Consider the following 20,801-nt stretch of genomic DNA (forward strand, 5'->3'; position numbering starts at 1 on the left):
TCTCGAGAAGTCCCCAACGAAGTCGTGGATTAGCCGTCTAAGAGATGCATAATCAAGCTTGTGGTTCGATGCTTTCCAGTTACGTATTCACATGAACCCAAGAAGAATGTAACACCTCAATTTGCCTAAGCTTTACCTCGCGTCATAAAGCTAAGATTAATCAAGGATTACGACAGTCCTAAGCTCATACATAAGATATATGGAAGGAATAATATTAACTAGAAGCCTGATGAAGGATATAGTTCAAAAACAGGATTTAAAAGCGCAAAACGAACTAATGAAGCGACTAGCTTAAAGCACAAGAAAACAGATGTGATATAAAAAAATATAGTAGTATAATATCATAAGAATCTAGCCACGGCTTGCGGAGTTTAAGCCGGCTAGCCATTTACAGACGATATATGAAACCAGACAGTAAAAACAGCTTATACAAGTTTTGTTCTCTCAAATACAAGCCTCTAGGCAAAACAAAATACAAAAGTGAGAGACATGTTCAAAATAACTCAAAAGACTTCCAAAAAGAAGTGTCCAGATCCTCTGCTTCTGTCACCAACCAGACAACTCAACGAAGTGGGTCGCAGCCTGCATCTGAAAAACACAACAGAAGTATGGTATGAGAACCGAAGGTTCTCAGTATGGTAACAATGCCCAGTGATGTAGGATATAATACCCCGAGATGCCAAAGGCAATCCTAGACTCCATATCCATCACAAGAGTTCAAGCTTAGAGCAATCTAAACAATAAAGCATAATATGTAAAACCTTAACCAAACTTGAAACCTTAGTGTATATAAAAAGGGTAATCTGTTCTTAAAGGATTTTCTACTCTAACTGATAACGGCCAATTTGCATAGGTTAGGAATTTGATTATCAAAATAGGATTTGGCGTTGTAAGTATAGTCCAAACCCAACAAATTGACCATCAATCAAATATTATCACAATACGAACCAAATATAAACCGAGAGTATTTAGACTCCCGGGTCGTCTTCCTTGGAGTTGCAATAAAGTATACATTTATTGGTTATGAGAGAGAGCATGGAGATTGTGAATGCAAGAGAGAGCAAGAAATGAAGCAAGCATGCAAGGAATTAAGAGGAAAGCAATTAAAGCAATGGAAATTAAATGCTAAAAAGGACTCTTGGCAAGAAGTGGGTAATCTAGGGTTCCTATCCTAGTTGTGGACCACAAACATGGCAATTGTGTGGAATCAATATAAACTATTCAATCCTCCTTGAGAATTAGTCAAAAGCATAATTGATCTCAATCCATAAGTCCTAGTCAACTCACTAATTACTTAGTGAAAGACTAGCGTCAATGGAAACCAAACCAATTAACTATTCTCACACAATGCGGAATTAACATCCACAACTCAATTCCACCCAAACATCCAATTTCTCAACCAAGAGGGTGAAAACTAAACATGCAAGAAATTAAACATCAAAGCAATAAAAGTTAAAGCAATTAAATGCAAGGAAAAGAAAGGGAAAGAAAGTAACTTAACATGCAAGAAAGTAAATGAAAGCAAGTAAAAGTCAAAGCAATAAAACTTCAAAAACAAGAAACCTCTTGGCAAGTAATTGAGGACCAAGGCTACCTATCCTAGTCATTAACCACAAACATATGATGATTATGAAGAGTTAATCCTACTTAGTCAACCTTACATCGAAGATAAGTCAAAAAGGCATTGTTAATTTCAATCCCTAAGTCCTATGTCAACACTAGGGGTCACATAGAGTCAAGAAAAACCAAATTAACTAACTACTCTAATATATCAAACAAGAATGGACATCAATGACTCAAGGGACACCAAAGTCAACAATTCCAAGCCAAGAGTATAGAAAAACTAAGTGAAAACTAAGCCAAGCATTTTATCAAACACTTGGTGTGCATGAGAATAAAATAATATTAAATTGCAATAAAATAAATTCTAAAACTATCAAAGCAAGAAAGTAATAATAATAACTAGAGAAAGCAATAAATGACATGAAAATATAAAATTGCATTAATTAGAATTAAAATGACAAAAGTGCTCATAAAACATAAAAGTGACAAAATAAAGGAAATAATAAGAGAAATGAAGAAGAACAAGATTCAATAACAATAAATGACAAGGAAAAGTAAATGAAAACAAGAATTAAAAGTAGAAATTACAAGAAATTAAACTAAAGAACCCTAATTCTAGAGAGAGGGGGGAGCTTCTCTCTCTAGAAACTAAGAGAAAACATAACAAAAGCTAAACCTAATTCCCCCCCTGTTTCCACTTGAATTGGGGTTGAAATAGCTTCAGAAATGAGTTGGACTGGGATTTGGATCCCCAGAATTCGCCCCCAGCGATTTGCAATTAATCAGCTGATGTAACTCGGGTCACGCGTACGCGTGGTTTGCGCAAAAATCTATCCACGCGTATGCGTCGCTCGCAAATCCTCGATGTGCGTTCGCTTGCACTCCTTTGCGTACGTACGCGTGATGAAACTTCCAAACTCTATTTCTTCATGGTTTCTTCCCTTTTGCATGCTCTTTTTCTCACTTCTTAAACCCATACTTGCCTTAGAAACCTGAAATCACTTAACAAACATATCAAGGCATCATATGGAATTAAAGTGGATAAAATTTAGCTATTATAAGGCCTAAAAAGCATATTTCCATTTTCAAGCACAATTTAGGAAGAAATCATGAAACTATGCTATTTCAATGGATAAGTGTAGGAAAAATTGATGAAATCCACCCAAATAGAGCAAATGAATACCATGAAATGTGGATTCATCACATCCCCACACTTAAACAATAGCATGTCCTCATGCTATACTCAAGAAAGAAACAAGGGGTATTACATTTATTCAAAGCAAGTAAACTACCTTCATGCAATCTATCTACATGAATGCAACTACTTAGTCAAAATAAATCAATCTCCAAGATAGCATATATGAACATTAGGGCTAAAGCAATCTCACCCAACTCAAATCCATAATTGATTAGAGTTATTGAAAAGCATAAATAACTTGCAAGATAAGCGATTAAGCATTGGTGAAAGCATGTAATTAAGTAATTGAACCCTCGCCGGATGTGTATCCGCTCTAATCACTCAAGTGTATGGGGTTAATTAACTCATTTCTCTTTTAATCATACTTTCTAAGACTTGTCTTTCATCTAACAATCAACACTTATTTAATGCATGCATACAAGTATCATGAGAACTTTTCATGGTTGTGATGGGGCTAGGGTAAAGGTAAGGTTATATGTGGTAAAGTGAGCTTGATATTTGCATCTTTGATTAGCCTAAGCTCTCACCAAACCTACTCAACAACCTATACAACGCAAAGCAAAGCCTAACTACCCATTTCTCACTTTTCTCACACACTCATGCATTTTCTCATTTTAATCACAACTCATATGCATTTTTATTTCTCAAACTTTGGGGCATTTTGTCCCCTTTCTATTATTTTCTTCTCTTTTTTTTTAACTACAATATATATACAAAAGTGACAATGCATATGGCTTAAGCATTTGATGCATGGTATGTACCCAATTCCCAAGATTTCTAACAAAGTACACAAATCCACTATTATCTCAACCAAAGTTCCCAAGCTTCCCCACACTTAGATGATACATACTCTCACTAGCCTAAACTAATCAAAGATCTAAATAAAGAACATTTATTATTTTTCACTTTAAGGCTAGTAATGTGCTAACTTTAAGAACAAAAGGGGATTGAAATAGGATCAAAGTTGGTTAACAAATAGAGATAAAAGGGTAGGCTATTTGGGATAAGTGAGCTCAATGAGAAGGTGGCCTCAATCACATAAATGCATATATACATCAAACAATGGACATAAAGAATCAAACAAATCAAAGATTGCAATCATAAAAAGAGAATAACACACACAAGGATAAGGATAGTGGTTATATAATGTAACCACACAATGAGGCTCAAAAACTCACAAGGTTGTGTGTTCATAACTCAAAAACATGTTCCACAATATATTTCAAGCAAGTTTTAATCAAACAGTTTCAACTCAAATCAATTAGGATATGAATGCCCTTTCAAGAATGTTTTTCTTGGAAAATTTTATTATATTAACTAAGCTTATTATGTATATGCAAAGAAATGCAATAACTAAGAGACATGCAATTAAAACTCTAAAATATGTACAAACTAGGAGAAATACAACCAAGTATTCAAAAAGAATGTTCAAGTATTAGGATTAGAGTATGTCACCCAAGATTGAGCTTGGGAAGAAGAAGATGAATAGTGCTCATGGGGGTTTCTTCTCTTTCTCCCCTTTCAGCTGGTGTGGGTGTGTTTGTGATTGTGTTGTGCTGAGTTGGTTCATTAATAAAGCCTTTTATATGTTGGGTTCGGACCCAACTTGGACCTGGTCCAACCCGTTAGCATTTTTAGCCCATTTGGTGTAACATCCCGCATTTTTGAAAATCTAAATATAAATAAATTGTGATTTTATCTTGTTAAGTTTAAATTTTGTAATTTTAGAAATTATTTTGTTAGAAATAATTAAATAGATTCGAAGATAGTTTTATTTTGAATCAATTAATATTCTTAAGTAATCTTATTATAATGGAATATTTTGTATAATTTTAGTAATTGAAAAATAAGAAAGAATTGTACAATTTAATTTAAGTAACTTTTATTCTGAAAAAGTTACAATTTATTTTATTAATTTGATATCTTATTTTATAAATCAATCAATTAAGAGTAATTAAATTAGTTTACTAATATTTGGAGTTAAGTTAATTAATATTTATGTACAACTTTTATTTTAATTAGTTATTTTATATAAATTAAAATTAAAGTCTCGATGATAGAAAAATAATGAAAGGTTATGATTTAATTTAGATAATTAATATTTTGAGTTTAACTATATTTTATAAAATGTGATTAGTATGCTTATTTCATAATTTAAATTAGAAATAATTATTTGAGCTCGTTAATAGATTGATAGAATAAAATCTTATGCGTTTTAAAAGTAATCTTTATAACATTATATTTGAATTCTAAATTGTTATCCTATCATAAATGTTTTGTAAAATTGTTAAATTACTCGTATATATGTTTCCTGGTCTTATGTTTCTTATTTTATACGTATTGTTATTATATAATATGTGTACTCCCTAACCAATTAAACGCATGATGGGTTGGAAACGAATTCCAACACCTAAAACTCACCGGCAAGTGTACCGGGTCACATCAAGTAGTAATAACTCACAAGAGTGAGGTCGATCCCACAGGTATTGATGGATCAAGCAACTTTAGTGGGTGATTAGTTTAGTCAAGCTAACATTGAAGTGAAATGTGTGAAATGTAGCCAACAGAATGTAAACTGCAGGAATCTTAAAGATGCAGAAAGTAAAATTGCAAGTAACTTAAAGAACAAGAAAGTAAAATAGCTGAAACTTAATTTGCAAAAAAAAGTAAATTGGATGAAAAGTAAAGGGGGTTGGGTGCTGGAAAGTAAAGAAGGCAGTAGATCAAAGCTTAGAGATATTGCATTAAATGTAGATTTATAGGAAACAAAAATCAAGCTCACAGTCAACATCAAATGTAAAAGGCAGAGGAATCTAATTGCAGGAAAAGTAAAAGGAATTGGGTGCTGGGAATTAAAGCTTCAACAAGAAAATGTAAAGTGCAATCAATCAGAGAAATGTAAGATGAAGGGAATTGCAGAAGAACTAAAACAGAATTTAAATTTAGCTCAATTGTGAAATCTAAAGGAGAAATTCAAGATCTCAGGAAATCAATGAGACTAGAAAACAAGTCTAGATCTCAATTCCTTCCTTGATCAAACAGAAAGCAATTTGCAGAAGAAAAGAAGATGAAAGCAGTAAAGAAGATTAAAACCCAATCCTTAGATCAATTGAGAGGAAGAATGGAAGATGATTCTCAAAATTTGAATCAATGGAGCTCTTCAACCTCAATTCAAGATCCAAGGCAGACGAGCATAAGTTGCAGAAGAAGAAGATTTAAAACAGCAAATGCAAATTTGAATTATGCAATAAAAGAACAAGAGAGAATTCAAGGTGAGAATTGAAACAGAATTCCTTCAATTCTCCAATTCAAGTTAAGATGTAAAAGTGAGCTCTCTACTACTACTCTCTATTGGAGCCAGCCTCCCTATGAAAATGAGAATGATGCCTTTATATAGGCTTTTTACAAAATGAAAATGAAAATAAAATTGAAATTAAAAATAAATTATAATTTAAATGAAATTCCTCATCTAATTGATCCTTGTGCCTTTGAGTGATGTTAATTGGGCTTTGCTTGCTTTGGATTTGAGGAAGAGTGGACCTGGTTGGCTTTGGTTTAATTGGTTTGGAGCATGGGCCAAGCTTGGTTCAAGTTGGTTTGGTGTGGGACACCTCCCAGGGCAATGCTCGGCTCTCACCAAGAGTGCAGCATTGGTGCTTGTTTCCTTGGCCTTGCTTCGTTGCATGCAACTATGCTCCCTGGCTGTGTCAATGTAGCGCTCAGCTCTCCCCAAGAGCGCAGCATCCTTGCTTCCTTGGTGAGGTATCCGTGTTCAAGCCTTGGGGGTTGCACTCTTGCCCAACTTCCTTGCATTTTCTTTGGGAGAGAGCACAACAATGCTCTCCAAGAGAGCGCTGTGCTCTCCAAGTGAGGCTCCAGCTTTGCTTTGGAGTGAGGCTCCAGCTTCGAACCTTGGTGGAAGCATTGGCTGATTTTTTTGCTTGTTTTTGGCCCTTAAAGATGTATTTCACTCGTGTCCCAATTTCATGCCAAACATAGATTTCCATATATCGTTGGAAAGCTCTAAATGTCAGCTTTCCAACGCAACTAGAACCACATCAATCGGACATTCGTAGCTCAAGTTATAGCCCTTTGAAAGAGGCATGGTCATGCTGTGAGTGCCCAAGTTTTAACTTAGCGAAAATTTTGCTTCCAAGCTCATTTTTGCATCACGATAATGCTCTGCTCTTGGCAAGAGCTGAGCTTTGTGTGCTGATTGCCAATCTCCTTTAATTTAGTCATGGGCCACGCTTTTAAAAGCGTGGCCTAAGGCTCCAAAGTGTGCTCCAACTTCAAAGTGTGTCCCAAAGCTCTTGTTTTCTCCTTTTTAGCTTATTTTGTGCTTCTTTGCCTCTTTTTCTTCTTATTTCCTACAAGATTTATAAAATTAAAAGTTCAACGAAATATACCAATTAAGCACAAAAGCATTCAATATTTAAGCACAAATCATCAATTTCTTGTATGAAAAAGCATAGAAAAACATGACATGATGACATGTCATCAACGCGCATAGGCATAGGTACACTCATCTCCTCCTTATAACCCCATATTTACCCACTCTTACCATTTATCCTCAAAAGAATGTATATCATATATATTTTGATAGCAAAATAAAAATGGGAAGGCGAAAATTAGAGTGGGAGTGACGGAGAGGGAGAGTCCGAACCAGAGGGAGCCAGAGGATGAGAAGGAGAGGAGAGGGGAAGGAAGAGGCGTGGCCGGTGATGAACACAGCCACCGTCGCCGCTGTCTGACCTTCCACCAGAGAAAGCCACACCACCAAACCCTAGCCGTCATAGAGGAGAGGGTGATCGAAGTAGAGAAGCACCGCGTGAAGGAGGGAAGTTCCATCGCCGCCGCTGCTGTTAGTGGAAGCTGCTACCACCGCAGGGGGGAAACGAACATGGAAGAAGAGGTTTCATTGATGCTGTCACAGAGGAAGAGGGCGAGACTTGTGTGAGAGAGTGACGCACCCAGGAGGGACCATTCCTCTGCCGCTGCCGCTGCCGGAATCTCTGGTTGCCGCTATCATTAATGGTGAGTCAGTTAAACCCTAGCCATCAGAACCACCATCTCTAAGCCCTTATCACTCTATAAATACACTGTACCTGCCTCTGATGTTCTTGACTATATTGTGTTTGTTGGAGTTTGTCTCAATTGGAGCCATTGGTGAAGGTGTTGCTGTTGCCAGAAGCCAACGCTGGGGATGTTGTTGGTTCTGATTCTATTATCTTGGTACTGGTCTGATCTTTTCCTTGGGATTGGTCCATTTGCACGCTCTTTTTTTTGTCACTGCTATAGTTGTCATATTCTTTTTTTAATTCAATTTTAGTTTTTGCTTTGTCTTGAATTGCCAGGGCTGTTTCTGCCCTTGATTACATTAGATTCAAAATTCTTGTCCTGCCACAACCATCATCATTGCCGCGAAATTAAAGCTGTTGCTGCTATTAGAGTTGTGGTTGATGCTGTTATCCTCGCGTTAGAACCTAGAGGGTTGTTGCATTTCCAATTTTGTGTGGTTAATGCGACATCGAGGTAGGGGTTTAAAACGATTTCAATTTAAGAATGCCTACAAGGTTTATTGAATAACTACAAATAGATTTAATACCTGTGAGTAATTGACTGATTATATGAATATTGAATTATGGCTAAAATTGTGATTGGAATGGTTGAGATTGTGATTTGAAATTGTTGATTAGTGATATTGATTGATTATGTGGATTGGGAATTGTTTGATGACTAATTGTTGAGAATTCCTGAATTTTAATGGGTTATGTTGGATTTGTTGCCATTGAGCTATTATTTGGTATATTGTAATGTTAATGAACTTGGTTGGTGGTTGATTTGGAATTGGTTTTGAGGGGTATTGAAGGGTTGGATTTTGAATACTAAATGGTTTGCTGAAAATCAGGTTCTCTTGAAATTAAACGGCAACTTTGAAAGTGAATCAGTGACTCTATAGTGACTGAAATGATAAGAATTTGAATGTTAAGTAAATTATATTAAGTATAATTGTGAAAATTTAATTTTGAAGGTTTCGTATCAACTAGAGAATTAGTTATGATTTTTCAAAGTTGAATTCTAAAATATGATTTTCTGCATAATTTCTAAACTAAGTCAGCAACTTTGAAAAGTTATAACTAATTATGTAATGATCGGAATTGTATGAGGCTAAGTCTGGGCTAAACTTGGGAATATAAGGAAATAAACTGGAAAATTTGGGACCTTTTTATTAAATATACAATTTATGGCATATTTTTAAAATTTAGGTTGTTAAATCTGTCTTGCAGCAGAAAAGGTTAAACAGGGCAGCAAATTGTTTGTCTTGCTGCGACTTCTACGGGTTGATTTTTGGAGTGAAACCAATTTTGTTATAAAATTTTATTAACTTTCTTTATTTCTCTAAAACTTCAGAATTTTAGGAGTTGAGGATTGGGAGTTGTGAATTTTTGAATATTGGTGGTCAAAGCTGAAAAGAAACAGATTTCAGCAAGCTATGCACCAACTTCCAATGCTTGTAACTCTTAAAATTGAATAGCAATTGGGTTGCAACCAAGACACACTTGTTTCTGGATGAGCTAGGAATTTCCAAACCAAAATTTAGTTTAATTTGAGTTTTTTAATAAAAGTTGTTCAAATTGGAAAGTACCAAGCTTGTTGGTTTCTAAAACAGATTCTGACTCATTTTTACTTAACTTCCAGGTTATCTAACTTCTTCATTAAAAATGGTATTAACTCAGAACCAATAGAAAAAGGAACCAGGATGAGTAAAGTTGTACTACATTAATTTTTAAATTCATTGGATTTAACTTGGATTTTATATTGAATTTTGAATATCACATGCTGCTACTGTTTTTTTGGGTTTACGCACTGCAGAGAAGTCACAGTTTTTCCTCTATTCCTAAGGTTAGAGAAACCAGAAAATTATGATCTTTGATTTGTTACAAAGCTTATTTCAAGATGAACGCCTAAACATAAAGTTTGCACAATTTCGAGTTTATTTGCTATATTAAAAACAAAAAAGAAGATAGAGTGTTGAGAATGTCTGAGTGAGAGTTATAAGTTCATAAAATTAAAGATGAACCTTAGCGTCATAGGGCTGATTCAATGTTGGAATTTGTTTGATTCTGAATTGATTTAATATTGGAGAGGTTGAAAAGAGTTTGGTAAATTGTTTGGTTGGGACCCGTAAGGGTGGCTAAGTCCTATTTTTAAAGGAGATTATGTCCAAGTTTTTATAAAAGTATAAGGACTTAATCAAAATCAATATTTAAGGCTTATTTAATGATAATAACTTCAATGATTCTTTTAAGAAGAGATTATTTGGTATACGAGATTTTTGGCAAGGGCGTGGGTCTTGTCCCGCTTGCGTATTTGTAATTAGTAAAGAAAAAGGAAAGATGTAAAGTTTGTATAGTATGATTGAACAGAGGAAGAAAGTGGTACTGCATAAGAATATGAAAGTGATGATGAATAATGAGAATGATAATGAATGTTGGTAATAAGAATGCTTATGTGATGATCTGCTGCATTGAGGCAGTTAGATAGATAGTGGTGCGACCACTGAGAATGCTTTCCTGCGGTACAGATCCATATTTTAATTCTGTAAGGCAGAAGGGTTATTTCCTGCTACAGAAGTACCGTGACCACCTATTCCATTTCTGTAGTGGCAGAGGGGTTATTTCCTGTATACAGAAGGTGTGTCGGCGTACATCCCTGCAGTGGCAGATGTGTTATTTCCTGTGTGCAGTGGACCCTGTGGTGGCAGAGGGGTTATTTCCTGTACACATGGGTATAGCCAACAGGAAAGCCATATCCGGCTAGTAATGCTGGGTTACGTCGGGAGCGGGTTGAAACCGACAGATGAGCTCATTACCTGCACTAGGACTAGACATTCGTCATATGCATCTATGTGACATTGTTTGGGTGTGTATATTGTAATTGGTTTGCCTAAGTGAATAATTATGTTAACTGCTAATTGCTATACTTGATATAATTGCTCTTGATTGTGTTTGAACCTCATTACTTGTGTTTGTAACTGATTGGTTGGGTTGTGGTGAATTGGGTGTTGGTTGAATTGCTTGGGCCTGAGGTCGTGATTGAGTTGTATTTGAGGTTTAGTAAGTATGAAAGATTGAGCTGGTTTAGCATAGACTTAATGAACCTATGCTTGGAACAGATTAGTCATTCATACGGCCTAGGAAAGCTTTCCAAGATTTTTATAAAGGAAAATATGGGTTTAGAATTTTGGATAATTAACTGATGCTTTATATGATTTTGGATTTTTGAATGTTATGCCGTTGGTTTTTAAAATAAAAGGTTTATAAGGCGAGTAAAGATCACTGCAAATAAAAACAGTTTTCTTTTAAATATTTCTAAATGAAATTAACTATTTGCATTTTATTCTTTACTTTCATGGCATTCTCTATCTCTACTGAGAACATGTGGTTTGGTTCGCACCCCCAAATTTTCCACCCTTTCAGTGACATAGGTTTGAAGACATAATTTGAAGCTACGAGCGATTAGTAGGTTTTCTTTATGGTTTTACTTGCTTTCATAGAGTCCCCTCGCTGTTATCCCTTGAGATTTTATTTTACATAGAGGGGTAGGTTTAGTATATTGTATTTGAATTTCATTTGGTTTCTTTTGTATAAGAATTATTATGAATAATATTTATGTGATTATTATTTGTTGGAAATCTTTGAAACATGACTTTAATGAATAAAACCAAAATTTTCTGACATTTTCTTAAAATTGAAACGCGAACTTGATACAAAGGCTCGATAATTAAGTAGTTAATACTAGAGAAGGTTACGTAATGTTCTTTCTAGTAGAAATACCCTGACTTAAGCAAGGTATTTTGCTAGACGGGACGTTACATTTGGCTCAACTCTGGGCCAAACCTTTAACACTAACGCTCGGTTTTCCATTTCTAGTGTATTTCTAAGAGGTTTGACCGTTCTCACTGTTTTTCGCGCAGTACCGGGTAGACTTGAACCGGTTCAACTGGTTTGACTGCCGGTTCGTGATTTTTTACGATTTTTTGCAGAAAATACATTTTCTGACTCGAAAGGACCTACTGAGTTCAAAAATCATATCTAAATCCCCAAATTCTCATACTAACTTTCCGGAATTTAATTTGGGCATTTAAATGATTTTATCCGTGAAAAATTCGGTTCTTACAAAGAACATGGGTGGTTGTCAGGCACGCGGTCTTAGTATGAAGAACGAAGATGATTGTCACAGGTCATCCCATTCATCAAGTTGAAGAACGAAGATACATCTTAGAATTGAATCAAACACGGACTGAAGAGAAATAGTAATACTTTTATTAATCCATAAAACTCAGCAGGGCTCCTCCAACGAACCTAGGAGGTTTAGAAACTCATACTGATAGAAAATACAATGTGAAAAACGAAATATGGGAGATCTCCCTTTGAAGATCGTGTAAACGTTCGTTAAATACTAAGTTAATGACTAAGGATTACATAAGAAATGGTAAAACAGTCTTTTAGTGCTAAAATCCACTTCTAGGGCCCACTTGGTGAGTGTTTGGGCTGAGCTTTGATGAGATCCACGTGCTAGGTGGCCTCTAGGGCATTGAACACTGGCTAGGGGGTCCTCTTTGGGCGTTTAGACGCTGGTCTCCTCCTTGTGGGCACTAGACGCCTGGACTGGGGTAGGAGGCTGACGTTGGACGCCAGTTTTGGGCCTTCAATTCTGAATCAAAGTATGGAGTATTATACATTACTGGAAAGCTCTGGAAGTCATCCTTCCATATCCATTGAGAACGCTCTATTTGAAATTCTATAGCTCTATAAAAGCTCTTCCAAGTGCAAGGAGGTCAGATCCGGACAGCATCTGCATTGATTTCTCTGTCTCTGAATCAGACTTTTGCTCCAACTTCTCAATTTCAGCCAGAAAATACCTTAAATTACACAAAAACACAAAAACTCAAAGTAAAATCCAAAAATGTAAAATTTTACACTAAAACTTATGAAAACTTAATAAAAATTAAACAAAACATGCTAAAAACTATATGAAAATGATGCCAAAAAATGTATAAAATATCCGCTCATCAGTAACAATTTGAAGCTGGCGCCTAACTTGGAGTGGCGCCTAACTTCATGTGGGTCTACTCTCTGGCGTCTAACTCCCTGGCAACAGTGCCAAAAACTTGGTGTGGAATTTACAACCCACAAACTAACCGTCAAGTGCACCGGGTCGTACCAAGTAGTACCTCAAGTGAATGAGGGTCGATCCCACGAGGATTGATGGACTAAGCAACAACGATTGCGTGATTTACTTAGTTAGACAAACGGAAAATGGTGTTTTGAGAGTTCAATTGCATCAAACAGTAAATTCAGAAAATTAGAAAGTAAGCAGTAAATGGGTTGTGAAATATATGTGTAAAACAGTTAAGGTTTCAGAGATATTTATTTTCCGGATTAAGTTTTCTTACCAACTATTTTAATCATGCAATATTTAATTCATGGCAAACTATATGTGACTAAACCCTAATTCCTCAGACCCTTTTAGTCTCCTCTAACCTTCATCAACCGCCAATTCCTTTGTCACTTGATTCCAATTAGAGGGTTAAGTTCAAGACTAGTTTATGTGCTATAGAAACCCTAATTATCCAAATATAAGCGGATTATATGCATGTATCCCATTAAGTCCAGATAATTAGTGATTTAGGAAAATTTGTTTTCAAGATGTTGTTCAGGTAAATTGCTTTTCCAAGGTTTACAGGAACTCAATTAGAATAAGGGTCATACTTCCGTTCCACTCAGATTCATAAGGTGAAGAACGAAAACAATTCTTGAAATTGAAATTAAAACATTAATTAAAATAGAAGATAATAGTATCAATCTATACCAAAAATAGAGCTCTTAACCTTAACAGTGGAGGTTTAGTTGCTCATGGTTCAGAGAGAAAACTAGAATTCTGTAAAATTGTAAAGTGCAGAATGAGGTAAGAGATAAGAGAGAAGATCCCGAAGGGCTAATTCTTTTCCCTTTTATATCTAATCCTAATTAATGTAAAATATATTTTCTAAAACTAAATAATATCTTTTTCTATTTATAAATAAATTAAAGTTTTAAATCAAAATTAAATAATGTCTTCATTGAAGCCTTGATGAGCGTGGTGACCATTGCAAATCATTGAGCTGGCGCCTAACTTGGAAAATCCCAAGTTATGCGCCACTATAGCAGCATGCTTTGAGGCGTCCTTTTTGTCTTTTCCAAGTTAGGCACCACGAATGCAGCATACAACTCGCGTAGATCCTTCTTCTGGCACCCAACTTGGAAAAAGCCAAGTTGGGCGCCAGTATGGCTGAGCATGCTATAAAAGAAGTGTATACTATTATACATCGAAAGTTATGGAAGTTAGCTTTCCAATGCCATTAAAATCACATCAATTGGACATCTGTAGGTCAAGTTATTTTTGTTGGAGTGCAAGGAGGTCATGGTTGACAGCATCATTCACTTTCTTCTCTTCTTCTCCAAAAACTCCATCAATTCCATCCGAATGCTACCTGAAATAAATAAAATTGCACACAACTCAAAGTAGAATTTAGAGTGACTAAAAAGTATTTAAATCTTGATTAAATTTACAAATTCGAATGCAAATTCACTAGGAAAAGATAGGAAAGATGCTCACGCATCAACATGCAAACCAAATAGTACCATTCTGTATGTGTGAGATCCTCCGGAGACAGTGCTGCTAAAGGCCTTTTGGTTTGAGGAATGGCTTCTACAGCTTTGAGAGACTTGTATAACTCTCGAAGCTGCTCACTCCGATGCAACCCTATCTGATCAGAATTGAGTTTCACTCCTTGACTTGTTTTCCTTGTCTTAATGTCTCCATTGTAATATCCTTCCCCCCAACTCAACACCCTGCTAAATAGGCATGATGAATAGAAAGAAATTTATTTTGAATAGTAGTATTATTGAATTATGGTGTTGTCTAAGAAGCTATTGTATTGAGTTGTTCACATTAGAGAAGAAGAAGAAGAAGAAGAAGAAGAAGAAGAAGAAGAAGAAGAAGAAGAAGAAGAAGAAGAAGAAGAAGAAGAAGAAGAAGAAGAAAAAACAAGTCATGATGTGTCTCGTCATATGAAGTCCATTGAGGTATTTTCACAAACAAAACATATTCAAGAAACAGAAAATGAAAAAAAATCACAAAACAAAACTGAAACTCTAGGAAACAATTAGTTAGAAGTTAGTACCCGGGTTGGGTAAATGAAGTAGAACAGAATATTGCATAGCTCCACTGGATGCTTCTCACAGACAAAGCAAGATGTTCTTTGAAGTTCTCCAGCAACATTTCTCATTCTTTGGGTTCAGGAAAACATTAATCAGTGTTATGGTGAGGGTTGAAATAGAGAAACAAAAAGGGATTAAATCCGTACCTTCTTGTGTTATAGTGAGGGTTGAGCGCCGATTGAGGGAGAGGTAGCGATGATTCAGTCAATGTCAACGGAGGTAAGATTTGAGCGGGAGAGAGCAAGCGCCAATGGAGGCCTTGCGAGCGAAAGTGAGCGCTGACAGAGGGCGCGCCAATGGAGGGTGCGCCGACGGAGGCAACACCGATTGAAGTTTCCAAGAGTTGAGAAAGAGAGATAAAGGGTTGCGAGAGAAGGATAGAGGGTTGCAAGTTGAGAGCGGGCTACGAGCTGAAAGATGAAGATGGATTCTCAGTCATGAAGAGGGCTGCGAGCTGAGAGGGCTACGAGCTAAGAGAGGGCTGCGAAGGTTTAGGGTTCTTAGCTGAGTGATGAAGAGGATTCGAGGGTTTGGGTTCTCACTTCTAAGTGAGGGCTGTTTTGAGTGATGGATGTTCTGAAAAAGAAATTAAGTGTTTGAGTGAGAAATTAAATTTCAAGTGGGAACCGATCGCCACGTTTTTTTTAGGCTCCCAAATAATTAGAGGATATAGGAACGCTTTACAAACTAGCCACGCTTTAAAAGCGTACCTGTTTCCCTCTATGGCCACGCTTTTGAACTGTGATAAAAAAAAGGGTGGCCAAATCATAAATCAGTGGCCACCCTCATAAAAGCGTGGCCAAATCACAAATCAGTGGCTACCCTCATAAAAGCGTGGCCATTGACCACTTTTGGCCACGTTTTTAAAGTGTGGCAAGAAAAAAGTGTACCAATAGGCCCTTTTTCTTGTAGTGTAGTCAAAGTTTTGATCTTCTTCCCTTGTGCATAACCGACCAAGGCTCGGAAGAGTCTTATGCCTTTCATTAAATAACTCGTGGAAGTAGCTCTTCCACCTTTCATTGATCCGATCTAGATTAAATAACACTATTCTAAACTCTTTTATGTATATTTGTATATGTTATGATGACTATAATAATAATTACGGTGATTTTATAATTTTAATATCAAAACTAAAAAAAATTAAGTAGAACTTACTTATTAACAGAAGCTTCTTCTGTTTGAGTTTTCGAAGGGACAGAGGTAAATGTTTTTTGTTGTTTTATCTCTTCCACAAGAAAACTTGGAAGAGTAATTGCAACTATGATGAAGGTAAACAAGAAAGGATTTAATGTTGAATGATTAGAATAGGAAAGTAAATTGAAAATCTGCACTAAATTAAAGCAGCACATTGATTAGAATAGGATAGTAAATTGGAAAACTTACGTAGCCTGAGATTGAGATTGAATTTCTTCTTAAACCACAAGGATTTGTTGTTGAGAATCAGGTGTTTGGCTACTGATAATTAAAAAAAAAATCTGTGACAATAATTAAACAAAAATTATTACCTAAATTTAAAAGACCAACATAAGTATTTCAACTTACATAGTTGGAAGTTGTAAACTCTATTTTTCTCTTTTTTCATGCCATTTTTTCTTCTAAAAATTGTAACTGGGGATTCAGGGGTATTTTTTCTAATAAAAAAGATACGAAATTAAAATCGTCAACCAATATATTCTAATTAAAAGCAGAAAAAGTAAATAAATGTTAAGAAGAATTACTTGGTATTGGTCGCTGCATTTACAGACTGTGCCAAGCTCGTCTGTGTTTGTAAGTTAGGTTCACTTTCGCTGGACAAATTTATAGTCGGTAGTCTAAGCAAAAAAATAAATATTATTAAGTAAAACCAAAGAAATTACAGGAGGTTTTAGGAAAAGTTAGCAGAGAAAGAAAAAGAACTTTATATAAGAAACATAATCTTACGTTTGCAATAAATCATATCATGCGTCCACCGAGTCACGATCATCTAGAGCAACATTTGTTTTTCAGCACCGTCATTTTTCTTTTCATTCCTTTTTCTTCTTGTGACAATTCGTACAAAAAGTTTTGATTTTAAAATCAGGATGAACCATAATTAAAAAATAAATGAACCGAAATTTTTAATGATTTGAACATACAATCCATGTTCGAAAACAAGCAGAGAAACAAACAGTCAAGTGAAGCATATGTATATAACTAACTTAACAAGCACACATGAACAATTTCAGCAAATCCAAGTGAAACTAAACCAAATGAACCTCAAATAAACTTAGAAATGAACTGAAATTATCAATACTTATCAAATAATCAGGTGAACCTCAATTAATTCACAAATAAATCGAAATTATTTTAGATTTGAACAAGCAGTAAAAAAGACTCAATCAATAAAAACATAATATATATTTATAACAACAAAATAATCATTTCTGAATCTTACTCGTCTTCGGATTCAGTTTCACTTTCCGAATCTGTCTGAACAATCTTCCTTTTTTGCTTTGTTTTTTCGCCACTCTTTGCAGTTGTTTTCTTTTCTTTGGCAGTGTTTTCTCCATTTCTTCTTCTTCTCTGCAACACATACAAAAAAATTTTGTTAAAATAATTATATAAAACTTTAAATAAATAGATAGTTTTCGATAAGTGATTGTGAGAATTATAATCAGATTCAAAAAAAGTTACTTCTTCTGAAGACGAGTGCAAGATGACAAATTTCTTTTTTTTCTTTCTTCTTTTCCTTCGTTTTCTCCTTCTTTTCTTCTATCTCTTCCCCCTAGATTCTGCTCTTTTCATAATCCTTTAAAATAGAAACTTATTTAGTTAGCACAATAATTTAGAAGCATCTGAACCGGAATTTCAAGAGAAATAATTTTTTTTATATACCATTTCATTGTTTGCCTCAAAAGCAATCTAGTCAACCAGTCTCCTCCATGTCCAGTACGCCACCCATCGTGGCCCGGGAGCGTCATGTGCTTCTGGATGAGGGAACTTCGTTTCATGAAAATATATTAACATTAACACAAAGACGCAGCCGTCAATGGAAAGTTTGCGTCCTGCTCTCTGGGCTTTGATCCCCTTGATTAGGAAGCTCAACACATGAGACGCCCAATTCCATAGTCGGACTGTCTCCACATGAAGGGCAGGCAGTTTATGGTCCGGGGAGACTGTGCTTACTTTTGTCGACAACAAGAAGCATTTCTGGACGAAGACGATGAAAGTCGCCTTGAATTTCAACAAGTTTTCCTCCCCTTTAACACTCATATCAATCACAGATTTTGTCAAAGATGCGAAAGTAGCACCTTTGAAGCTATCAACAATCTCATTCTGCTACTCATTTAGTTTGTTGTACACAACTTTTTCAGGAAAATGATCCCCTATAATATTTTAATATAAACAAATCAGTAAAAAAGGCTCAATTTTTTTTCTGTATCCAAATGAACCTCAAATAAACTAAAGAATGAATCGAAATTATTTAAGGAATAAATTTTTTTGTCAATACTGAATGAATGAACTGAAATATTTTAATATAAATAAATTAATATAAAAATAACAAAAAGATCAAAAAGAAAAATACAAATGTAAAAGATGGAAAGTATAATACCGCCTGAATTTAGGCCCAGCTCATCTCCAATCTTGGCAGGGGTTATATAGATTTTGCCATAGTGAGTGTCCAAGAATCCATGATAGAGATCAAAGCAAAGAATTAGTTCCCTCAATAACTTGTGCAAGACATTCAATTCTGGAATATGTCTAAGTGCACCGAATCCCATTTCTTCAACAATAGTTTTCTTTTCTCACTCAATTCAGTCAACACCCTAGCTATCGATCTTGTTGAGCATCTCAAATCGTGAGTTTTCTGCAAGGATTTGAAACATTATATTATGATATATTTATGATACAAAATAGAGTTGATTTAATGTGTATATGCTTATATTATAATGCGGCTTCTCCTTTTTTGAGATGGTCATCTTTTTTATTTTTGCTATAAGGAATAAAAAATTTGGTCAATACTTAACAGGTGAACCTCACTTAATTCACATATGAACCGAATTTGGTTCAGATTTGAACAAAAACTAACAAAACAATCTCATATAAACAAGTTCAGCAAATTCAAGCGAAACCAAATTATATGAACATAAATTAAACTAAGAAATGAACCTAAATTTCTTAAGGAATAACAAATTGGGTTAATACTTAACAGTAGCATCAAATGAACCTCACTCAATTCACAAATGAACTAAATTTGGTTCAAATTCGAACCAAAAGTCATAAAGAGTTAATCAACAAGAAAAACACATTCAATTTATTAATTTAACAACAGCATTAAGTGAACCTCAATTAATTCACAAATGAAACGAATTTGATTCAGATTTGAACAAAAAACTAACCAAACAACCCCACATGAACAAGTTCAGCAAATTCAAGCAAAACCAGACCAAATGAACGTAAATTAAACTAAGAAATGAACTTAAATTTCTTAAAAAATAACAAATTTGGTCAATACTTAACAATAGTATCAAGTGAACCTAACTCAATTCACAAATGAACTAAATTTGGTTCAGATTTGAACAAAAAGTCATAAACATTCAATTAGCAAGAAAAGCAAATTCAATTCATTAATTTAACAACAGCATCAAGTGAACCTCATTTAATTCACAAATGAACCGAATTTGGTTTAGATTTGAACAAAAACTAACCAAACAACATCACATGAACAAGTTCAGCAAATTCAAGCAAAACCAAACCAAATGAATGTAAATTAAACTAAGAAATGAACTTAAATTTCTTAAGGAATAACAAATTTGGTCAATACTTAACAGTAGTATGAAGTGAACCTAACTCAATTCACAAATGAACTGAATTTGGTTCAGATTTGAACAAAACGTCATAAACATTCAATCAGCAAGAAAAACATATTTCAATTCATTTCTACATGCAAATGAATTTAATTAAACTAAGAGATGAACCGAATTATTTATCAAAACCAATAAGCTAACAACACGGTTTCATTCGATACCCTATTTACGAAGAAAAACAAGAAAAAATAGAATCAGAGAAGCTCAAGCTACTAAATGAACAAACTTGATCCGCTAAACCTTAAATCGAACTAAAAGAAACGCGAGATCTGCGAGAAATTAACTGAACATAATAACAATAGTTTTCTCAGTACTTTACGGAATCTTTATTTTTGTTTTTGGGTATTTTTGTTTGATGAATTTAAATATACCACCCCATTTTGTAGTAGTTTCTACAAAGAATTTGAAAGATTTTTAAGAAATTTTGAGAGAGATTTAAAATTTTTTTTGTTGCATGTTTGACTTAGAAGAATGAACGTGTTTTCATAATCTAGCGTGAATTGAAATAGTTTCGGATATGCTCTCATTAATGAGAGTGAATTTTTTAGTATTGAACCTACTTGGTTGAACTTAATACAAAAGTACTTGGATATTTAGTTGGGCTAAATATTTATTTGTTCTTTGTATTTAGTTACCAACTAAATTAGAGTCCATTTCGGAAGTTTCAAAAGTAACTTTTTGAACTTTTGACTTATGAAAAGTAGTAATATTAATGTTTAGTGTAATTTTCAAAACCAAATTGTAGCTTTATAAGAAACTATTTACGAGTTTATAGAAAAGTTAAAAAAAATAATTTCTCTCATAATACTACTATTTTTTACCATATTTTTATAAAATAAATACTTTTAAAACTAAAAATCCAAACACAAAATAATTTATTTATAAACTACTTTTAATATATTTATTTATTATTTAAATTATTTTTTCAAAATACCTAATGAATTT

The 20,801-nt window shown here is 34.5% G+C and overlaps 1 protein-coding gene across 1 annotated transcript; it reads right to left on the minus strand.

Moving 5' to 3' along the window:
- On the minus strand, nt 13,969-15,091 carry LOC107615590 (transcription factor EGL1-like). The gene is made up of 3 exons (XM_016317641.1): nt 14,994-15,091; nt 14,434-14,661; nt 13,969-14,107 (listed from the first exon to the last, which is right to left on the minus strand). Exons 1-3 carry the CDS (start codon nt 15,089-15,091, stop codon nt 13,969-13,971), a joined length of 465 nt encoding a protein of 154 aa, XP_016173127.1.

The sequence above is a fragment of the Arachis ipaensis genome, chromosome B09 (genome assembly GCF_000816755.2).
Source record: "Arachis ipaensis cultivar K30076 chromosome B09, Araip1.1, whole genome shotgun sequence".
Taxonomy (NCBI): domain Eukaryota; kingdom Viridiplantae; phylum Streptophyta; class Magnoliopsida; order Fabales; family Fabaceae; genus Arachis; species Arachis ipaensis.

Excerpts from the sequence above, each read along its gene's own strand:
- LOC107615590 (XM_016317641.1), bottom strand. The coding sequence starts at position 15,091 with ATGTTGCTGGAGAACTTCAAAGAACATCTTGCTTTGTCTGTGAGAAGC. Across the intron at positions 14,662-14,993 it reads ACTTCATTTACCCAACCCGG|GGTGTTGAGTTGGGGGGAAG; the intron begins GTACTAACTTCT and ends CCTATTTAGCAG. Across the intron at positions 14,108-14,433 it reads TGGTACTATTTGGTTTGCAT|CATGCTCAGCCATACTGGCG; the intron begins GTTGATGCGTGA and ends CTTCTTTTATAG.